General features: G+C 38.2%; 1 protein-coding gene and 1 long non-coding RNA gene across 4 annotated transcripts in view; one reads left to right on the top strand and one right to left on the bottom strand.

Moving 5' to 3' along the window:
• Positions 1-8,356, bottom strand: part of NEGR1 (neuronal growth regulator 1) — a 947,519-nt gene extending 939,163 nt beyond the window's left edge. The window contains exon 1 of the mRNA XM_055084516.1: positions 8,040-8,356. Within this exon, the coding sequence (XP_054940491.1) occupies positions 8,040-8,215 (176 nt within the window). The 5' untranslated portion in view covers positions 8,216-8,356. The remainder of the gene's footprint in view (positions 1-8,039) is intronic.
• A 710-nt stretch (positions 8,357-9,066) lies between these two features.
• LOC114486021 (uncharacterized) overlaps positions 9,067-19,816 on the top strand; it is a 133,607-nt gene continuing 122,857 nt past the window's right edge. For all 3 annotated transcript variants that reach the window (XR_008616990.1, XR_003679267.1, XR_008616988.1), the window contains exon 1: positions 9,067-9,195. This is a non-coding gene — a long non-coding RNA (uncharacterized lncRNA). The remainder of the gene's footprint in view (positions 9,196-19,816) is intronic.

The following is a 19,816-nucleotide window of genomic DNA, read 5'->3' as shown; positions in this document are numbered from 1 at the left end:
TATAACTGCAAAGAGCAAAAGCCTACCTATATAATTTAAAATCTTAGATCTTCTTAAAACTATGAGTACATCTCAATAATCTTACAACTGTATCATTGCATTCCAAACATTTTCTGCTGAAACCCACAGTAAAAAAAAAAAAAAAAATACATACATCTAAAATCTTGACACAGTACACACACACAAACACACAAAATAAAAGTTTAATTAAATGATACTTACCTTTATTATGTAAAATGTTTTCTACCCTATTTTAGTATATTTTACTTTTTTAAAAAAATAGCTTTAGTATCCAGTACATTTTCTTCAAGACCCACTAGTAGATTGTGTCCTGAAATTTAAAGACACTGAATGATTCCAATGTGTGTGTCTCAACCCACTAGGACTTCTGCAGGAATTACTTAAGGCAGAGACCACTGATACATGGATTCGATAAAAAATAATTAATCACTATAAGCACACAGATCTATCATAATATTAAAGATATTACAATATTATTAAATTTGAAACAATTAATAAACCAAGGAACAAATACATTTAATCCTTCGCTTATCCATCCAACAAATTCATTAATTTAAAATATAGTGGATGTTGGCCTGATATATGCAAGGTTCAACGTTAAAGCCGTTAAATAGATAAATACGTTAAAATAGATAAAAATAGATAAAAACGTTAAACAGATAAACAACAGTCACAGAGCTTACAAACCCTTGTGTTTTGACAACCAAAATTAATACAGTAAAAAAAAGAAAGTACTTTAACAAAATGTCAAAAAACTTCTTAATACTATTAAATTTCTCCAACATCTTGTAAATCATCGTATTTTTAGATACAGTGGACTAATTAAAATCCAATTTGATAATGCTTATGCCCGTGTAGAAAAATCCTAGATTTTACTCTCTAGTAGTTTGGAAAGTTTGTTTCCATTGGTGAACTTGAAACACATAAAATACCTTACAAAATAGCCTGTGGTCCAATTTAAAGTTTCCTCTACAAAAGCCAAAAGGCAGGTAATATGATGTTCCAAGGAAAAACGGAGCAATACATTTTATTTTCTCTTATACATAGAAAATGTCCATGACAATCTATAATGGATCAGCAAAACTTTGAGAAGAATGAGTTAAGTATGACTTCCTTCCCAACTCAGGAATCCTCTCTTGCGCATTCTTTAGAGATGGTCATTGCATTAATTATGGTTTGTTTTGTATTTGTTTTTGTTTTTTTTTTGCATTACGCGGGCCTCTCACTGCTGTGGCCTCTCCCGTTGCGGAGCACGGGCTCTGGACGCGCAGGCTCAGCGGCCATGGCTCACGGGCCCAGCGACTCCGCGGCATGTGGGATCCTCCCGGACCGGGGCACGAACCCGTGTCCCGTGCATCGGCAGGCGGACTCTCAACCACTGCGCCACCAGGGAAGCCCTAATTATGGTTTTAAATTACCATCTTTCGTGCAAAAATGTGGAGAAAGTCACCAAAAGTAGGACTTTATGGTGACTGCTTGTTTATCCTGGAGCCAGACACCTACAAAATATATTTTAGAAAGTATTTTGTAGAATGTAAGGGGAAGGGGACCCTTACAATGTAAGGGGACCACATCATCTAATACTCAGTTAAGTGGGAGAGTAAAAACAAACAATACCGACTAATAAAGCTTCCCTTAGCTCTTCCATGTTAGTGATGTGATGTCTATAATGTCTTAATGTATGACATTTTGAATAGGATATGGTAGAAAAGTGATCTGATTTCTAATAAAAAGTTTCAAATGGCTTGAGAGACTAATTTCTACAGTGGTTATGTGTACTGTTATGATCATCTACTTCATAAGAAACTGGAAACTTTGATTTGCTCTTCAGGTATTAAGCTGCATAAAAGAAAGGCCTTTAATTCCTATTGATTTCAATAGTCAACACTGTAGGAATTAGTTCAGCATTTTGACCACATAGCCACAAACAGAGTTTAGCCCTGGTTCTCTTTTGCTCAGTGGGGAAAAAAAACAAAAAACGGTATTATTGATTCTTGCCAATTTATATTCTTCAACTACTTTATTTTCCCATGCATAGCATCTTTATATTTTTCTTCTGAAATTAATTATTCAATCATATATTTAACTAAATATTTATACAATTGGTTTATTGTGCTCACCATAATCTGGGTGTGGACAATAGCCCAAATATCCATTTTTCTTCTTCGTAATATGCCCCAGCGTTGTTATGGTTCTATGCCTACCTCCTTAAACTATTATATCCAGTGCTAGGAAGCAACATTTATGTTGCCATGAGCAAAACAGTAATTCAACCCAATATATTTAAAATCACTGAAACTATTACTTTTCACCATGTATCAATCAGGGTTCTACCAGCAAAATGTAAACCATTCTGAGTATTTAAAACAGAGGGGGCTTCCCTGGTGGCGTAGTGGTTGAATCCGCCTGCCGATGCAGAGGACACGGGTTCGTGCCCCAGTCCGGGAAGATCCCACATGCCGCGGAGCGGCTGGGCCCGTGAGCCATGGCCGCTGAGCCTGCGCGCCCGGAGCCTGCGCTCCGCAACGGAGAGGCCACAACAGTGGCCCGCATACCGAAAAATAAAATAAAATAAAACAGAGGGAATTTAATGCAGGGAATTGATTGCAAAGAGGATGGAAAAGTTGAGAAGAACACATGATGATAAGACACCCCAACAGTTAAACAGCAGGAAGCCACTGTTACTCTTAGGATGGAAGAACAAATGGGTGAGTCAGTATACAGAAGCCCAAGAACCGTTTATCCAGTGGGAGATGGAGACACTGCTGAACACTGCCCAAAGCAATGAAGGAGGCAAGAAACACCTTGGCCTCTCACTCATCATATCCTCCCTTCTCCTAAAACTACCTTCCATTGGACAACCAAAGCCTGAAGACAGCTGACATGGACAACTGGGAAATGCAGCCTGTGGATTAGCTTTATCATCTATCTCCAATAGCACAGACTAGGAGAAGGATGAAGGTTGGATCTGGTTAATCAGGCCCAGAACCGTCACATACAGGATGTGAACATTTCTCCAAACATTCCAAAAGTCAGGTATTTCAGAATTAACTTATCTCATGGAGCTATTTAATTGTAAATCCAATCTATTTAAAATAAGTAGTTCATTAACATGCTTGTGCTCACAGACATACAACCACATGGGCTTATCAGATCTTCTAAACTAAAAAAATTGGACAAAAATAAATTTATCTAGAAAATTTAAAAATACTATGTTGTTCTTTAATATAATGAATGTGTATTAATGTATCAAGTAATGTGTCATGCTAATAGAACAGCTCTGCAAATCACTACAGGTAACACTGTAGCATTTTATTCCATATTTTGGAGCGCGTTTTTCCAAAATGACTCAGCATGACCATCTATTACCACTTCTCCTTTAAAGAAGGAAAAAAAACTTAGAATTTTAAAAATATTTGTTCAATGACACTATTTAATAAGGATGTAGGTTTTTAAATAGCACCTTAATGTTCTAAACTGAAAATGCCTATATAGTTGAACAGTACATTTGGAATATGTGATGCATCAATGTGTAGGGATGACTTAACAGATGAGTTTGAAGAGACTCACTGAAGAGACTCTTCAATGATATTCCAAAAGTACAGTATAATCAACTTTATTACTATTGGTAATTCTGCATTCTCATACATAAATCATTTACTTTCTTGTATCCAATAGCATACTTTTAAACCAAAACTAATTAATGTAATCAAAAGGCAAATGTATTGGACAAATAGGCTGAGAAGTAATAAATGCTTGTCATATCTATTTATAAATCTACTTGTAAAAGTTTTGTGACTTCCAATGGAAATATCTTCTGCATAAATGTGCTCTATGCTCTATGCTCTAAGCAAAAGTCTTCTGCCCTATTACAATATCATTATTAGGATCTCACATAACTTCCATTCAAATCTATTGCATTAAAATGACAAAGTTGTGTGTAACTTTGCTAAAGAAGATATCACATTTAAGAAAAGAACCTTCCTTCCTTCCTTTGATTAAAGCATGACAAACAGAGAATAGGATATTTTGAATTCATATCAGGATGGCAGCTTAAAATGTACAAAATTCATAGATGAGTTGAAGTAGAAACAGATGAAAGAACTAGCCTAAAAATGACATGTCTTTTTAAAAACTGGGATGATATAAATGAGGCTATTCCTTGTATTATCGCCAAAGAATATTAAACATTTTTGGACATGTTAACATAACTGTATTTGTTAATAAGGTAAGAATAAAGTGACTGATTCACATTAAAGTAGCTGCAAAACTACAAAAAAAAAAAAGTCATCTGACATTAATGTATTGAGCCAGAGCAGAATTATGTTCCCCTTGATTTTCTAGGTCTAGAAACACTGGGTCCTGAAACATGACCAATGTGGTTTTAGCATCTCCTGTTCTTTGCTATGTCACCTCATGAAGCATTAATTCAGATCTTCCATGTACTTTAAAATGCAACTTGAAGACTAGAGAAAAAGTTAATTTCTCCATACACAAATTAACAAGTTCTGTTAAGCATAAAATAGCAATAAGTATTAAACGTGGTAGCAATCGAATATCTAGTATCTCATAAGTTAATGAAAATATTAATTTGTATTGGTAGCAAATTACAATGTACTCTAGACATCGATGCATTCATTTAAAGTTTAGGTAAGGGAAGTACCAAAGTTATTGTATTGAATAGATGCATCATTAAATACTTTATCAAGAATGTCCAAATACCTCAAGTGAATCCTTCAGAGATTTATCAGTGAATATCATTATTAGAAATAATGGACATTTTGACATTTACTATATTACTTCACTAACCTTAAGAGGCAAAGTTAAAATGATAAGAATGTTGAAATAATTAAATGGAACTTCATTATAAGTCCTCTATTTAAGCCAAATAGAGAAGGTGATTTACAAAATGATAGATTCAGTTAGTGGATCACAGAATGAATTCCCTTTTGTATGATAACACCACTTAAGGGAAGTTTTGCTTTTCTTGATTCTTTTCTCTAAAACAGACATTCTGGCATTTAGGAGATAAAAATGTATGATTTGACCTTTAAACTTCTGTTTCATTAACGTAACCACAAGCAACAGAGTCACTGACTGACACGTTTGCACTTTCAGGCCTTTAGCACTTAGTTATTTGATAACTTTTATGCCACTATTTGCTTTTTATTAGAGATACTTTGAGGAATGTGTTACATTAAAAATAGAGTATATTGTGTAAAGCTTAATAAATGATCTCATGTAATTCAGTAAAGTGTTCTCTTGAGTACTAGTTTCTGTGCTTTGACGTGAGGGTGTGTATGTATGAGGGAAGATTTTGTTTTGTTTGTTTTGTTTTCTAATGAATTAGATAATTAGATCAAATACAATTCCAAGTATCCAAAGTGAAAACATTAACTATAACTCTGTGTCATTACTTTTGATGAAAAGTATGTCACCTGACTTACACTCAATTAGTCCTGAAGCTCTTCTGTACTGGTCTATGAACAGAGCAAATACCAGCTGCAGATGAGTCAAGAAAAATAACTGACACAATTTAACATTTTTTTAAGAGAAAGAGGATTTCTTATAAATATACATGTTAAAAGTGTTTAAAACCTGTGGGCAATGTAAAAAGATAAAAAATAGGTTACTCCCTAGAGAATTCTAGAATTACTGTAAGCAAATTACTCTGAGTAAAAAGTAATGCAGATTGGATTTGTTTCATATGAAAAAAAAGATTCTGTTTATTTTAATAAACACTGTAATTGGTTAGAAACATTATTCAGAAGAGACAGGTTGTATTCTCTTTTAAAAGTTTAAAATTCAAAAGTTCCCTAAACTAAGATATGACAAAACTCAGGATATGGCATATAAATGGATGAGGTACAGTGCACACAAGTAAAGAAGGACTGCACCAAACCAACAAACCAGGAAGGATATTGGTGTCACTAGTTAGAGAAGCTTCACTATTGGAAGCAAAGAGTGAACTAAACATAGGTCTCCTAGAGGCAGAACATGGGTTCAGTTATTTTAATTAGCCATAGTGTTTATTAGATTGTTCATTAGAAACACCTAAGATATACCATTAAAAGACAAGCAGTCTATCAAATCCTTTAGATTCAAAGTGTTAATGCTTATTACAAATAGGCAATATGCTGCTACAAACATATAGATTGCAGCTCCAATGGTAAGTGTTTGCAACCTCTAAAGATAGCGCTTCAACCTTCCTGTTGTTTAAACTTCCAAAACAAACTTAATATAAAGAACATAAACAAGGGTTTAATTTATATCCTGTGTGTGACCAAAAGTTCATCTCTTTTACCAACAATGAAAGGTATTTTACTAAGTTATAACAAATCATTTGTTACTTTTGTATACATCCAGTGGCATTTTGCATTTACAGTAGACATAGCATACATTATAAAAGCACGTTATTTATGTATATTAGAAACTACAATAGTATTCCAGATGAATTTGGACTCATAAGCATGTTTTAGAAGGTGTAAATCATTTACCACAGCCAGATCCCAGATCATTACATTTAAACTATATTGCATGACTCAAATAAAACATATCCCACTCTGTTTCACCTTAGACATGCCACATATACTGATTTTGTGCAATCTGCACTTACAAGCCAACTACCACCCAGTGGAGAGAAAGAAGATCTTTCAGGGAGATTTGAGATATATGTCAGGTGGAGGTGTCATGGGGTGAAGGGAGGGCGATGCGAAATGAAGGAATAAGGGCATTTAGCCTTGTTTAGATCTAAGCACTGCTGATTATCAATTTATAGTTTCACAGGAGAAAAAATGTTTCTAGCTTATCTGCAGTGTTGTTTAGAGATAAAATTAGTCTATGGATTTTCATTAATGACAAAACATTTCAATGCTCAAGCTTGGGGAAAAGAAGGGAAGAAGGGAGAGTGAGCAAATGCAAAACTTAAAATGGGAAAAGGGAAAGATGAGGGACTAGAGAGAGGAAAGAGAGAGACTGTGTTTACACATGTGTGAGTGACAATGTGTGGAACAGTGAAGGAGCGTGTGCCTTTTAGACAGCAGAAGAGAATCTGAATGTGAAAGTGGTTGTTAGGGAGAGTATGGAAGTGCCAGCATGTGTGAGAATGTGAAACAGAGTATGTGAGGGAGTGTGGTTAAGAAAGAGACATTTGTGAGGGTGAGAAAATGGTACTGGAAGGGGTTAGAGGGAACATACGTGTGTGTCTGACAGGGATGGGAACCGATATGGGGAAAGAGATGGGAAATGTGAGTCAGAGAGAGAGAGAGAGAGAGAGAGAGAGAGAGAGAGAGAGAGATCACAGAACAGGGATATTAATGAAGAAGAAAAATGGGGAATGGAGAAAGGCAAAGAGTGGAGGAAAGTGGGTTAAATAAGAGGTGAGAAATTAGAGTGGTGGAGATAAAAAGAAAATATGAGGAGAAAAAAGGGAGGAAAAAATAGAAAATAGAAAAGGAATGAAAAGAGGCAAAGGAAGAAGGGGGAAATGGAAAAAAGAAAAGAAAACGAAGGGAGAAAAAGAAAAGGGAAAAAGTGGTAAGAGGAAAGAAAGAAAACTGAAAAGGGAGAAATTGAGCCTAAGTGTCCAAGTGAGAGAGAAAATACATAGGAGCAGGGAGCCAGCCATCAGTTTGAAAAAGTCGCTTAGGCTGCAGTAAAATAGAAACACCTGATAAACTTATCAGACTCTCCAAGAGTACCCCATGACAATAAAACAGAGACCTTGTGAATTTAGTTTCCAAGTGGCACCTGCTCCTCTTAAACCTCACACTTCACTCATCCCCGGGCTACCTGTCGTTCCGGCAAAGTGCTTTAGCATCACCAGTCCGGCTTGCTACCTGCCCCGGGGGAAAGGGGCCATGGCTCCAGGCAGAATCAGCAACTGAATTTCCTGAAATGTAGTCTTTTGATAGTGATCACCACCAGCATCATTACTTGGTTTAAAAAGAAGGCAAGAAAGGTGGAGAGACAGAAAGACAGACTGAGACAAGTACGAAAAAGCACGACGTTCTTCCTACCTAAGCACCGCCGTGTCCCCTTTTCTGACCATCATGTTGTGCACAGCAGCCCAGGGGAGGTCCAAACTCTGTCCAGCCGGGAGGCAGGAGGGTAGCAGGCAGCACAGGCTGAGGAGCACCGCCGCCAGCCACTGGTTCGAGCAACAAGCACCCTGCACCAACAGCATCATGTCCATCCCTGCTAGGGCTGCTCACTCTCCAGCAGCTTTCAGCTCGCACTCCCCCACCCCCTGGTGCTGGCTAGTCTTCCCGGGAACCAGGCAGCGCGCCACAGGATTTTTTTTTTTCTTTCTATTTTTTTTTTTTAATTTGGTGGATGGGTGGGTTTCTTTTCTTTCTTCCCCCCCACCCCCCTCTAGTTGTTAGGTGTTGTTTCTCTCTTTTTTGCCTCCCCTCCTCCTCCTCTTTGCTTTCCCTCCCTCCCTCCCCTCCCACCCCCTAACACCACACTACACCTCCTCTCGGTTGCTTTTGGCCGAGTCCGGAGTGTGGCTAATTCTCGGGCGGCTCGCGCACTATCTAGCGAGAAGGCGAGCGCGCCGGCCAGTGAGGGAGGAGGAGCGGCGGCGGCGGAGGCTGGGCGAGCGGCGGCGGCAGCGGCAGCGGCTGTAATCGCGGCTGCACCCTCAGCAGAAGCAGCGCGGGGCGCAGCGGCGGCCGGCGGCCCCGGGCTCTCGCGCGTTGCCAAGCGGCCGTTTCCTTAGCAACCCCGCCCGGGGACTGGGGATGCAGCAGGGAGGGGGGAAACGAATTGGGGCGGGGGGGGCGGGAAGAAAAGAAAGAAAACGAAAAAAAAAATCAGGAAGAGGTATATCACAATTATGCAAACTGAGAGGAAAAAAGAGATGCATCGGAGACAGAACGCTTCCCTTCCTGTCATACGCACTGGAGTGATGCTTTGCTAGAAAAGTCTCCTTGTCGGGGCTGAGGTGAACAGAGCAGAGGGGCGCTTTGCTTTCCCTCTTCGGTGCGTTTTACCTCTTGAGGCACCGTAACTTTTAAGTCCTCCAAGTTGTGGTCGGCGCCATCATGACGCCAGGGACTGTGAGGTGTTGTTGTTTATTTTCTTTTCTTTTCTTTCCAATCTCACCCGGGCGGCCGCGCTACAGTTGACAAACGGCCAACTAGTTCACTCTTTACCTCTTTTCGGATATAGGTAGGGATGGTGACGGGGGGCGGGGAGGGGCTGCTTTTTGAGTGGACAAGAGGGGGGTGCTTGCAAGGCCTGGCGGTAGAGCAGCTGGCGCGTCTAATGGGTCAGTCGCTAAGGATTGGACGGCGGCCCCCCTGCACCCCGCACCTCGTGCATGTTGACACTAAATTCTGTGTGTGTGAGAGGTATAGTCAAAGTGGAGAGCGCGTGGACGTGTGTGTGAGTGTGTAGTAAGCGCGCGCCCGTGTGTGCGCGCGAGTCGAGCTCGCGGGGCCTGTACGCGCACGGCACGCAGGCGCGCTGGGAGGGGCAGGGCGGGTCGTGAAGGGATGGAGTCGGGAAGAGACTGCAATCAAGCGTTTTAATTGTGTGCAGCCAGGCAGTCCTGTTATGTAAGAGGCAGTTTAACCCGTTTGAGCCTATCAAGCGGAATGATCAGTGCGTTCGAATCTAGGCAGGGAAAAGTTACCGGGTTTAACGAGTCACAGGTTTATATTTTTTAACAGCCTCCAAACCCGTTTGTATAGGCTTCCTACTCGGCGGCGCAGAGCGGCTACCTTCTCTTCTTACGCCGTCGCATCCACGTAGCAGCTCGCCCCGCCGCTGCGAGCCGCTGTCCCGGCCCCAGGCAGAGTGAGGTGCTGGGCATGGGGCCGCCGCCTACCCTTTTCTACTTCTTCCCTTGTTGAACCCCTTTCCAGATTCAGGATCCTTTAGCTATTTCCGGTCCCTTCGCAGATCAATGCGAGAACCGAGGCAAGAGTCGATAGCAGTTACGGCGATCAATCTTGTTCAGTGAGGAGTTTGGGAAGCAGAGTGGGGAGGTGAAGGAGAGAAACAAGTAATTAAAAAATATGCTCACCCCTCCCCTTCCTCCAACCCTATCCCCCTTAAGCAGTCTTGGAAGATTTTCTTCGGCTGACCCCAGTCCTTCATCCCTTGGAGGAAATAAATACAGCAAAACCTCGCACATCCCTAACTCGTTTTCCATAATGCTAGCAGGGTCCTTTGGCAAAGCGCACAGAAGCAATAATCTCTGCAGGGGTCAGCATCCGGCTGCCTCCCCAGACTGAGCTCTTTACGAGGCAGGCAGGGAGTCGTTTTGCTTGGCTGTAGCGGTGCTCAGAGTGATTTTTATCGCAGTGCATGAGGATATATGGGGAAAGGGAAAGGTTCTCATCACCTGTGACCACCCAGACTGACAGATCGATCGAAGAGCCCCTAACCAGCATCACCTCCCTGCTGAAGTGACAAGTGATACTCCAAGGCCCGAGCCGTTTGCAGCAGGAGTTACTGATGTTACTAGTATTCAAGCTTAACTCTCAAATTCGGCTCGGAAATTGAGAGTGCAACAGTATTCAACCGCGTTTTGAAACATCAACAAAATGTTAGTAATTTGCGGATGAATGAAAACATTTTCTTTACCGTCTGGTATGCTAGGGAGATAATTGTCAAATGACAGACTCTTGCTAATACTGAAGCCAGATACCTAGGTAACACTGTTGTCTTGTTAACTGCGTTTTTCTCTCTTGCGTGGTACACTAATGGATAAAGCTTAAAATTATCTAGGGCAAACGGGGGATTAGATGAATCGACATGTCGTATACATAGGCAAAACTTCGCAGTATTATTTAGTATTTTCACCAGAAATTATCTAGATTCCATTGAAGAGAAGCAGAAGGCACAGCTTCCAGCATCGTGACTCAGTTTAGTGCTATTTTATGCAGGGATGGGGTGCCAGCGTTTTCTAGTACTAGCTGTGAAAAAGCATCCTTTTGTAACCGCTGTTTCTCAGAGATCTGACATCTTCAGTCAGGAGGGGGGGAAGGAGGGGGGAATCTGTGACCAGGGATGGAGCTATGCAGCAGTTTTAATATGTACAACAACCCTTCAGGCTTGTGAAAGGAAACTGGGGCCACTTCTCTTTAAAGGCAAAGAGTTTATTTTCTTTATTTCTAGTTTTTATCTCAACTTCCATTTACCGATCAGAAAACACTGAAATCTCACAAAACCCATCCCGAGGAAGCAATAATTGAACCTAGTTTATAGATGCATGGACAATTGGAAAGCTTATTTACATGTGCATCACTATTATTTAAAGTGAGTGCAAGAATGCTGAGTGGGGTAGCCTTATTACTGCATGTACTTTCACTGTCCTTCTGACTGGGAAGGGAAATGATTTTCAAAGCTTTTATTACTTTCTTTTCTCCTCAACCTTTCTATGGGCATATATCTGAGAGGATTTTACAGGGTTTCTAGTATTTGCTTTTGAGGTCCTAGATTTCTTTCAAGCAGAGACTTAAATCCTATAAGTCTTGGCTCCTGAGAGAAAACCAAAACAAAAACAAAGAACAATGAAATGAAGGAAAGAACACCACCCAGCTCAGATAGCACATTGTTCCTTAGTAGAATTTTTGTTTGTTTGTTTGTTTTTTAATAAGTATCGAGAATAGGTAACAGCATTGTTGGAACATTTTAGATAATGAGGGTTGGAGTGGGTGTAGTACGATACTCCCTTGGTCAGAGTTTTTAGGAATTGACATTGCAATGAATTACTACTACTACTACTTCCTCTTGAATCATGTGCTCTTACTTTGTTTTCAAAGCTCAACTTCAAATATTTGAAGACATGTGATGACCAATATTGAAGGAGAAAGGTGGAGCCTGACTTTAATAATTGATTATGCCTTTAACTAGACTGGTTTACACCCCTGTTTTTCATGTCCTCTGACCTTAGGGGGTTTGGAAGGGTAATGTTGTAAGGAAGATTCTTATGCTTCTTTTGTTTAATAAACTTGATTTTTAATTGACAGTGTAAATGAGATTGTTATTTTGGAAAAAAATTTGAATATAAATTCACTTTTATTTTCTGATAGCGAGTAAACCCAGATACATCTTTCATTCTATTACTGTGTAGGCATGAGAAATTTTAGGCGAGACAGGTCCCAGGACCTAATCAGAGCTAATGAGAGTACTTTGTAATCCCTGAAAGAGTCCCTCAGGAAGCCCTTTTAAACAGGACATATGAATAATAGCTCTCTAACTTGGGCCATAATTGGGTCTCTATTTGAATTAAGCTGGTTTAAGCTTGGAGAACCTTGCCAACTTAAACTGGCCTATAGTGGTGATTTGCAGGTCGGTATGAGAACTACAAAGCTTGGGATATTTGTTGGGGGGGAGGATATTTCTTTATAGAAAGGTTTCTCAACCTAGGCACTTTTTAATGGAATTATAGTTGATTTACTTTATTGTATTAAATATCAGGTGTGCAACAAAGTGATTCAGATATATTATATATTATATATATATATGTATGTATATATATTCAACCACCTAGAACACATTCCACAGGCAGAGTGTGGGCCATCTCAGAAGTCAGGAGACCCCAGGGTACGGGGTGGTTAGTTTTTATGGGCTGGGTAATTTCTTTTTTTTTTTTACTTCCTAAATTTTATTTATTTATTTATTTTATTTATTTATTTATTATACAGTAAGTTCTTATTGTCTATTTTATACATGTTAGTGTATACATGTCAATCCCAATCTCCCAGTTCATCCCACCACCACCCCCACCACCCCACTTTCCTCCCTTGGTGTCCATACATTTGTTCTTTACATCTGTATCTCTATTTCTGCCTTGCAAACCGGTTCACATGTACCATTTTTCTAGATTCCACATAGATGCATTAATATATGATATTTGTTTTTCTCTTTCTGACTAACTTCACTCTGTATGACAGTCCCTAGGTCCGTGCACATCTCTACAAATGACCCAATTTCATTCAGCATGTGTCTTTTTGAATTATGGTTTTCTCAGGGTATATGCTCAGTAGTGAGATTGCTGGGTCATATGGTAGTTCTATTTTTAGTTTTTTAAGGAACCTCTCTACTGTTCTCCATGGTGGCTGTATCAATTTACATTCCCACCAACAGTGCAAGAGGGTTCCCTTTTCTCCACACCCTCTCCAGCATTTGTTGTTTGTAGATTTTCTGATGATGCCCATTCTAAGCAGAGTGAGGTGATACCTCATTGTAGTTTTGATTTGCATTTTGTCTAATAATTAATGATGTTGAGCAGCTTTTCATGTGCCTCTTGGCCATCTGTATGTCTTCTTTAACCTAGGCATTTTAAATAATTTGGGCCAGATAATTCTTTGTTGTGGAGACTGCCCTGTGCATAGGAAAATGTTTAGTAGCATCCGAGGTCTCTAGTTACTAGATGCCAGTAGCACCAGTAGATGCCAGTAGCTGTGATAACCAAAATTTCTTCAGACATTGCTAAATGCTGTGTGGACCAGTGTAGAGGGGTGGCAAAAATTACCCTAGGTTGAGAAACTCTCCATTATAGGTTAAATTTTTTTAGATATATACCATCTTGTGCTTTTCAAACAAAATAATAAAGCAGATTGTGGTCAAAACAAAAGTATTTTATTTGAATTCTATAGCTGCAAAGTAGTTCCTCATCATCATCTATTCAGTATCTGCATTTACCTGCTATGTGATTGAGTAGCCCAGGTCAGGTTAGTGGGGGTGTAACTAATTTAATGGCTGAACATAAATATCTTTTCATGATGTTCCCATTGGAGCTCTTTTATTTAAGTCAGAGCTGAATAGATATTTCTCATTTTTAAAAGAAATTGTCATTTTATGGTGGTTTAAATAAGAGTATGAGTCAATGGTGAGCTTCTTTTGGGCAAGAACTAACTTAAATCTTTGTATTCTGTACACAGCTACAGGGTATGCACTCAGGAAATGACTATTGAATAAAGGAGAGGGAAAACAAAGTAATTTCCCTTTTGAATAACTCTATGCAAAAATCATATATTCACTCATTTACCATTTTTATTATCTTATCTATTAAAATACCAGCCTTGATGATAAGTAAAGAGGTAAGAACCGTGGGCTGGAAGGATGTTTCAAGGATACTTTCAAATATCTTCAAACTATTCCCATAGTCTGGCCGTGAAAATTTCACCTAAGTGCTTAAACCAAAATGAGAAGTCTTAGGATAAGTGTGGATGGAAATTATTTTTAAAGTGCTGAATTTTTTTCTTTTCACTTGTAAGGTAGTGAGTACATATCAACTACATACCCTTATATATTTGCATGGGTTCTGGAGAAACTAATAAATACCTCTATCCTTATTCATTTAAGATTTATTAAGAGTTTTACTTCCAAAAGGACTTTAGGAACCTCAAGTGCATGTATGTAAAAGTAAAGGTCAAATTTAATGTTTTCTATTTGACTATCAGAAATGTAAAATATTACACTCTGAAACTAGTATTCATTTTTTATGTTATTTCATTTTATTTCCTAAAAGTTTCTGATTCTGATTGCAGAGATTTTTATCTTGTATACATTTGACCCTTCAACAACACGGGTTTGAACTGTGTGGGTCCACTTGTTTGCAGATTTTTTTCAAGAACTGCTATAGTACCACACTATAGTGTAGTGGCTGAGTTCCTGGATGTGGAACCTCAGAAATGGAGGACTGACTATAAAGCTGTAAATGGATTTTCCACAACCCAGGGGTCGGTGCCCTTTACCCATCACATTATTCAAGGGCAAACTGTATATATTTTTAAAGACTTTACTTTTTTTAGAGCAGTTGTAGGATCACAACAAAATTTAGAGGAGGGTATAAAGATTTCCCGTATATACCCTGCCCTCAAACATGTATAGCCTCCCCCAGTAACTACATCACACACCAGAATGGCACATTTTTGTTTCAGCAAGGATGAACCTACATTGGCACATCATAATCACCCCAAGTCCATAGTTTTCCTTACGGCTCACTCTTGGTGTTGTACATTTTATGAGTTTAGACAAATATATAATGACATGTAGCTATCATTTTAATATCGTATGGTAAAAATCCTCTGTGCTCTGACTATACAGTTCTCCCCTGGCAACCTCTAATTTTTTTTTTTTTAAATTGTCTCCGTAGTTTTGCCTTTCCCAGAATGTCATATGCTTGGAATAATACAGAATGTAGCCTTTTTTCAGATTGGCTTCTTTTACCTAGTAACATGCATTTAAGATTCCTTCATGTCTTGTCATGACTTGATTGCTCATTTCTTTTCAGTGCTAAATAATATTCCATTGTCTGGATATACACAGTCTATTTATTCTCCCACTAGCGGACATCTTGGTTGTTTCCAAGTTTTGGCATTATAAATAAAGCTGCTATAAACATCCATATGCAGGTTTTTGTGTGGACATAAGTTTTCAGCTCTTTAGGTGAATACCAAGGAGCATGATTGCTGCATCATATGGTAAGAGTATGTTTGGTTTGTAAGAAAACCCACAAATTTCCTCCAAAGTGACTGTACCATTGTGTATACATTCCCACCAGTAAATGAACAAGAGGTCTTGTTGCCACATAACCTCACAAGCATTTGGTATTGTCAGAGTTCCAGATTTTGGCCACTCTTGTAGGTGTGTGGTGGTGTCTCATTGCTGCTTTAATTTGCATTTCCCTGGTGATATATGATGTGCTATATCTTTTCTTATGCTTATTTGCCAACTGTATATCTTCTTTGATGAAGTGTCTGTTAAGATCTTTGGCTCATTTTTAATCAGTTTTTTTTTATTGTTGAGTTTTGAGAGTTCTTTTTATGTTTTGGGTGATGGTGCTTTATCAGGTGTGTCTTTTGCAAATATTTTCTCCCAGCCTGTGGCTTGTCTTCTCATTGTCTTGACATTGTCTTTCGCAGAGTGGAAGTTTTTAATTTTAATGAAGTACAGCTTATCAGTTATTTCTTTCATGGATTGTGTCTTTTGTGTTGTGTCTAAAAAGACATCACAATACCCAAATTCATCTAGGTTTTCTCCTATGTTATCTTTGAGGAGTTTTATGTGTTACACTTGGGTCTATGACCTTTTTTTGAGTTAAAGGTTGTAAATTGTATAGTTATCTGATGTGTTTTCAAACCCTATAAGACTTGTGAAGTTTACCCTTTTATCATATTTTCCTATAATTGATAATGTGTAAATATTATCTATCATATAATATAAGAATAGCAGGGGCGGTACCTCATTGTATTAATTTATGAAACCATCTTTACTGGAATTCATAATTTTTTATTTTGATGAATTTGTACTACTAATATACTTTTCATAACAAAAAGAATATATATATATATATATAACTGAATCATGTTGCTGTACAGCAGAAATTAACACAACATTGTGAATCAACTATACTTCAATTAAAAAAAAATCTGGTCCTAAGCAGAAAGAAATTAGCTATTGTCGTTTCATTCCATGACCACTTCTAGCAACTACTGGGATTTTTATTGCTCTTGTAGTAAATTATGATATTCATAGTGAAGTAAATCATTGTTTTTTCCTAATATTAGAGAAAACCAGACAGGTTTAAAGTGGAATAACTTTAAAGGACTATACGAAATACCTTTCCAAATTTATAAAAGCCACACGTATTCAGGATATTTTTTATTTTTGTTCTGACAGACAGCGTACTTTTCACAATAAACCTTCAGAAAGTGCATAAAATATGAAAGTGCAGCTTAGACAAGTATTAAAGTTAACATCTACTTGATTCCACCCAGATTAAGAAACAGAAAATTGCCAGTATCCCAGAAGCCTCCTGGAAACCCTCTCTCAATGACAACCCCAATTTTCTCCCCTAAAAGTAACCACTATGAGGTCCTCCTTTCCTCATTTTCTTTATATTTTTACTACTTAGTTTTGCATTCTTTTGAAACAATGACTTGCTTTTCTACATACTCATACAAAGTCATATCAGTCATACAATATGTAATTATACAGTATATCCGTTTTTGTATCTGAACTCTTTTGCTGAATATCATATTTTAAGATTCCTCTGTGCTGTTGTGCAACTGTTTGCCCTTCATTTTTGTATATATGTAGCTTTATATAGTATAAATATACAATTATATATTAATTCATTATATTGTTGACAGACATTATGTTTTACATTACTTGTCAATTATAGACAATGATGGCATGAACACTTTTGGACATCAGTGCTAAAAACTTCCCCCAGGGGCTTCCCTGGTGGCGCAGTGGTTGCGCGTCCGCCTGCCGATGCAGGGGAACCGGGTTCGCGCCCCGGTCTGGGAGGATCCCACATGCCGCGGAGCCGCTGGGCCCGTGGGCCATGGCCGCTGAGCCTGCGCGTCCGGAGCCTGTGCTCTGCAACGGGAGAGGCCACAGCAGAGGGAGGCCCGCATACCACAAAAAAAAAAAAAAAAAACTTCCCCCAGATTATATAAAACTGGCCTGCAAGGCTGTTGGGAACCAGAGAGAGAGAGACAGAGACACTTATTTTAAGGAACTGACAGATTGTGAAACTGACAAGTTCAAAATCTGCAGGCTAGGCAGGCAGGCTGGAGACCCAGGGAAGGTTTGATGTTGCAGCTTGCATCTCTAGACAGTCTAAAGACAGAATTCCCTCTGCTTCAAGGAACCTCAGACTGTTTGGCTTAAGGCCTTCAATTGAATGAGTCCAACCCACATTATGGAGGGTTATCTGCTTTACTCAAAGTCCACTGATTTAAATGTTAATCTCATCTAAAGAATAACTTCACAATGACATCCAGAGTGGTATTTTAACAAATATCTGGGTACTATAGCCTTTTCAACTTGACCCATAAAATCAACCATCACACTGGTTTACTTCCAGTTAACTGCTATGTTGGTGGGTTAACTGCTTCCTCATCTCAGTGTAAAGTAAGAGGTTTTATTAAGATACCAACCCTTAACTGTCCCATACTCTTTTTTCTCACCCCAATCTTTTGAAACTGACAAATTTTCAAGTGAGTCTTAACTATAAATTCTCTTGGTGCTTAGAATCAAATATATGAGATTAAGAAAACTTCCTTTTCCTTAAACCATATTAAGTGAAGGATATCAGAAAAAACATTTTTTTGTTGTTGTTGTTGATAATGTTATCTGTATTTGTTTTAATCACAGACCTTTAAAAACTTTGCTCTTTGACACTGTATCAAAATTGTAATAGCAGGCAAACCAACTTAGAAAGGAACAAATCAGAATGCTGAAGCATCACTACTTTGAAGTAATAGACCCACTTCTGTTCGGGCCAATCAAATCCTATGAAGTGAGTGTAATACTCATGCATTGTTCTGAAAGACTGTATATTCCAAATAGAGCATTCTCTTGCCCAGCAAGTTTACTCAGATCAGCTTTATCTTTCAGTCTGCCTTATTATCTTATCAACACTAGTCTCTCAGTCACCTCTAGAATTTGAACCACCATAATTTGTTCTCTGTTGCTATTATTTTGTCAATTTGAGAATGTTATATAAATGGAATTATATAGGATGTGTCCTTTTGAAGATGACTTTTATTTATGCAGCTTAAGGCCCTTGAGATGGATCCAAATTATTTCTGTATCAATAGTTTCTTCCATTTAGTGTTGAGTAGTCATGGAATGTATGTGCCACGATTTGTTTAACCATTCACCTATTTTAGGACATTTCAGTTATTGCCAACTTGGGACTATTACAAATAAAGCCACTGTGAAAAATCATGTCCAGGCTTTTGTGGGGACTTATTTTCATTTCTATGGAATAAATAATCAGAAATGTGATTGTGAGGTCATGTGGTAAATGTCTGTTTAGTTTTGTTTGTTTGTTTATTTGTTGAAAAAACTCCCAAACTGTATTGCAGAGTGGCTCTACTGTTTTACATTCCAACAGCAGTGTGTGAGAGATCCATATTCTCCACATCCTCACAGCATTTTGTATTGTCACTATTTTACCTCTTCTAATAGGCTTATAGTGATACTTAATTCACTGTGATTTTCATTTCATATTTCATTTCTTGTGATTTTCATTTCACGTTTCATTCATTGTGGTTTTGATTTGCATTTTCCTAATGACGAATAATGTTGGATATCTTTTCATGTACTTATTTACCATCCTTTTAATCTCTTCACTGAAATGTATCTTCATGTCTTTTGCCCATTTTCTAATTGAATTATTTGTTTTTCTTACTGTTAAGTTTGAATTTTTTAAAATATATTCTGGATATGAGTCCTTTATCAGATATGTGATTTGCAAATATTTTCTCCCAGAATCTACTTTTCTTTCTTTTTGTTCCTGTTTTTTAAAAAATTGGTTTATAACATTATATATTTTATGTATATAATATTATGACTTCTGTGTACACTACAGTGTGCCCACCATCGCAGGTTTAGTTTCCATCCATCACCATACAGTTGACCCCAGTGATGCATTTTGCTCTCCCGCCACATCCCTTCCCTTCTGGTAACCACTACTGTGTTCTCTGTATCAATGTGTTTGTTTTTATTTGGTTGGGTTTGTTTATTTTATTTTATTTTTTGTGTATATTCTACATATGAGTGAAACCATGTGGTGTTTGTCTTTCTCTGTCTGACCTATTTCACTTAGCATAGTACCCTCTAGGTCCATCCATGTTGTTGCAAATGGCAACATTTCATCTATGTTATGACTGTATGATTGAGTAGAATTTCATTTTATATATCTATCTATCTATATCTCTCTATATATATATATATCTCACATCATTTTTATCCATTCATTTGTAGATGGGCACTTAATGTTTCCATATCTTGGCTATTGTAAATCATACTGCAG

This window comes from Physeter macrocephalus, chromosome 4, assembly GCF_002837175.3.
Source record: "Physeter macrocephalus isolate SW-GA chromosome 4, ASM283717v5, whole genome shotgun sequence".
In the NCBI taxonomy this organism is placed as follows: domain Eukaryota; kingdom Metazoa; phylum Chordata; class Mammalia; order Artiodactyla; family Physeteridae; genus Physeter; species Physeter macrocephalus.
The sequence above is the reverse complement of the archived record's forward strand: the minus strand, read 5'-3'. Positions and strand labels throughout refer to the sequence as shown.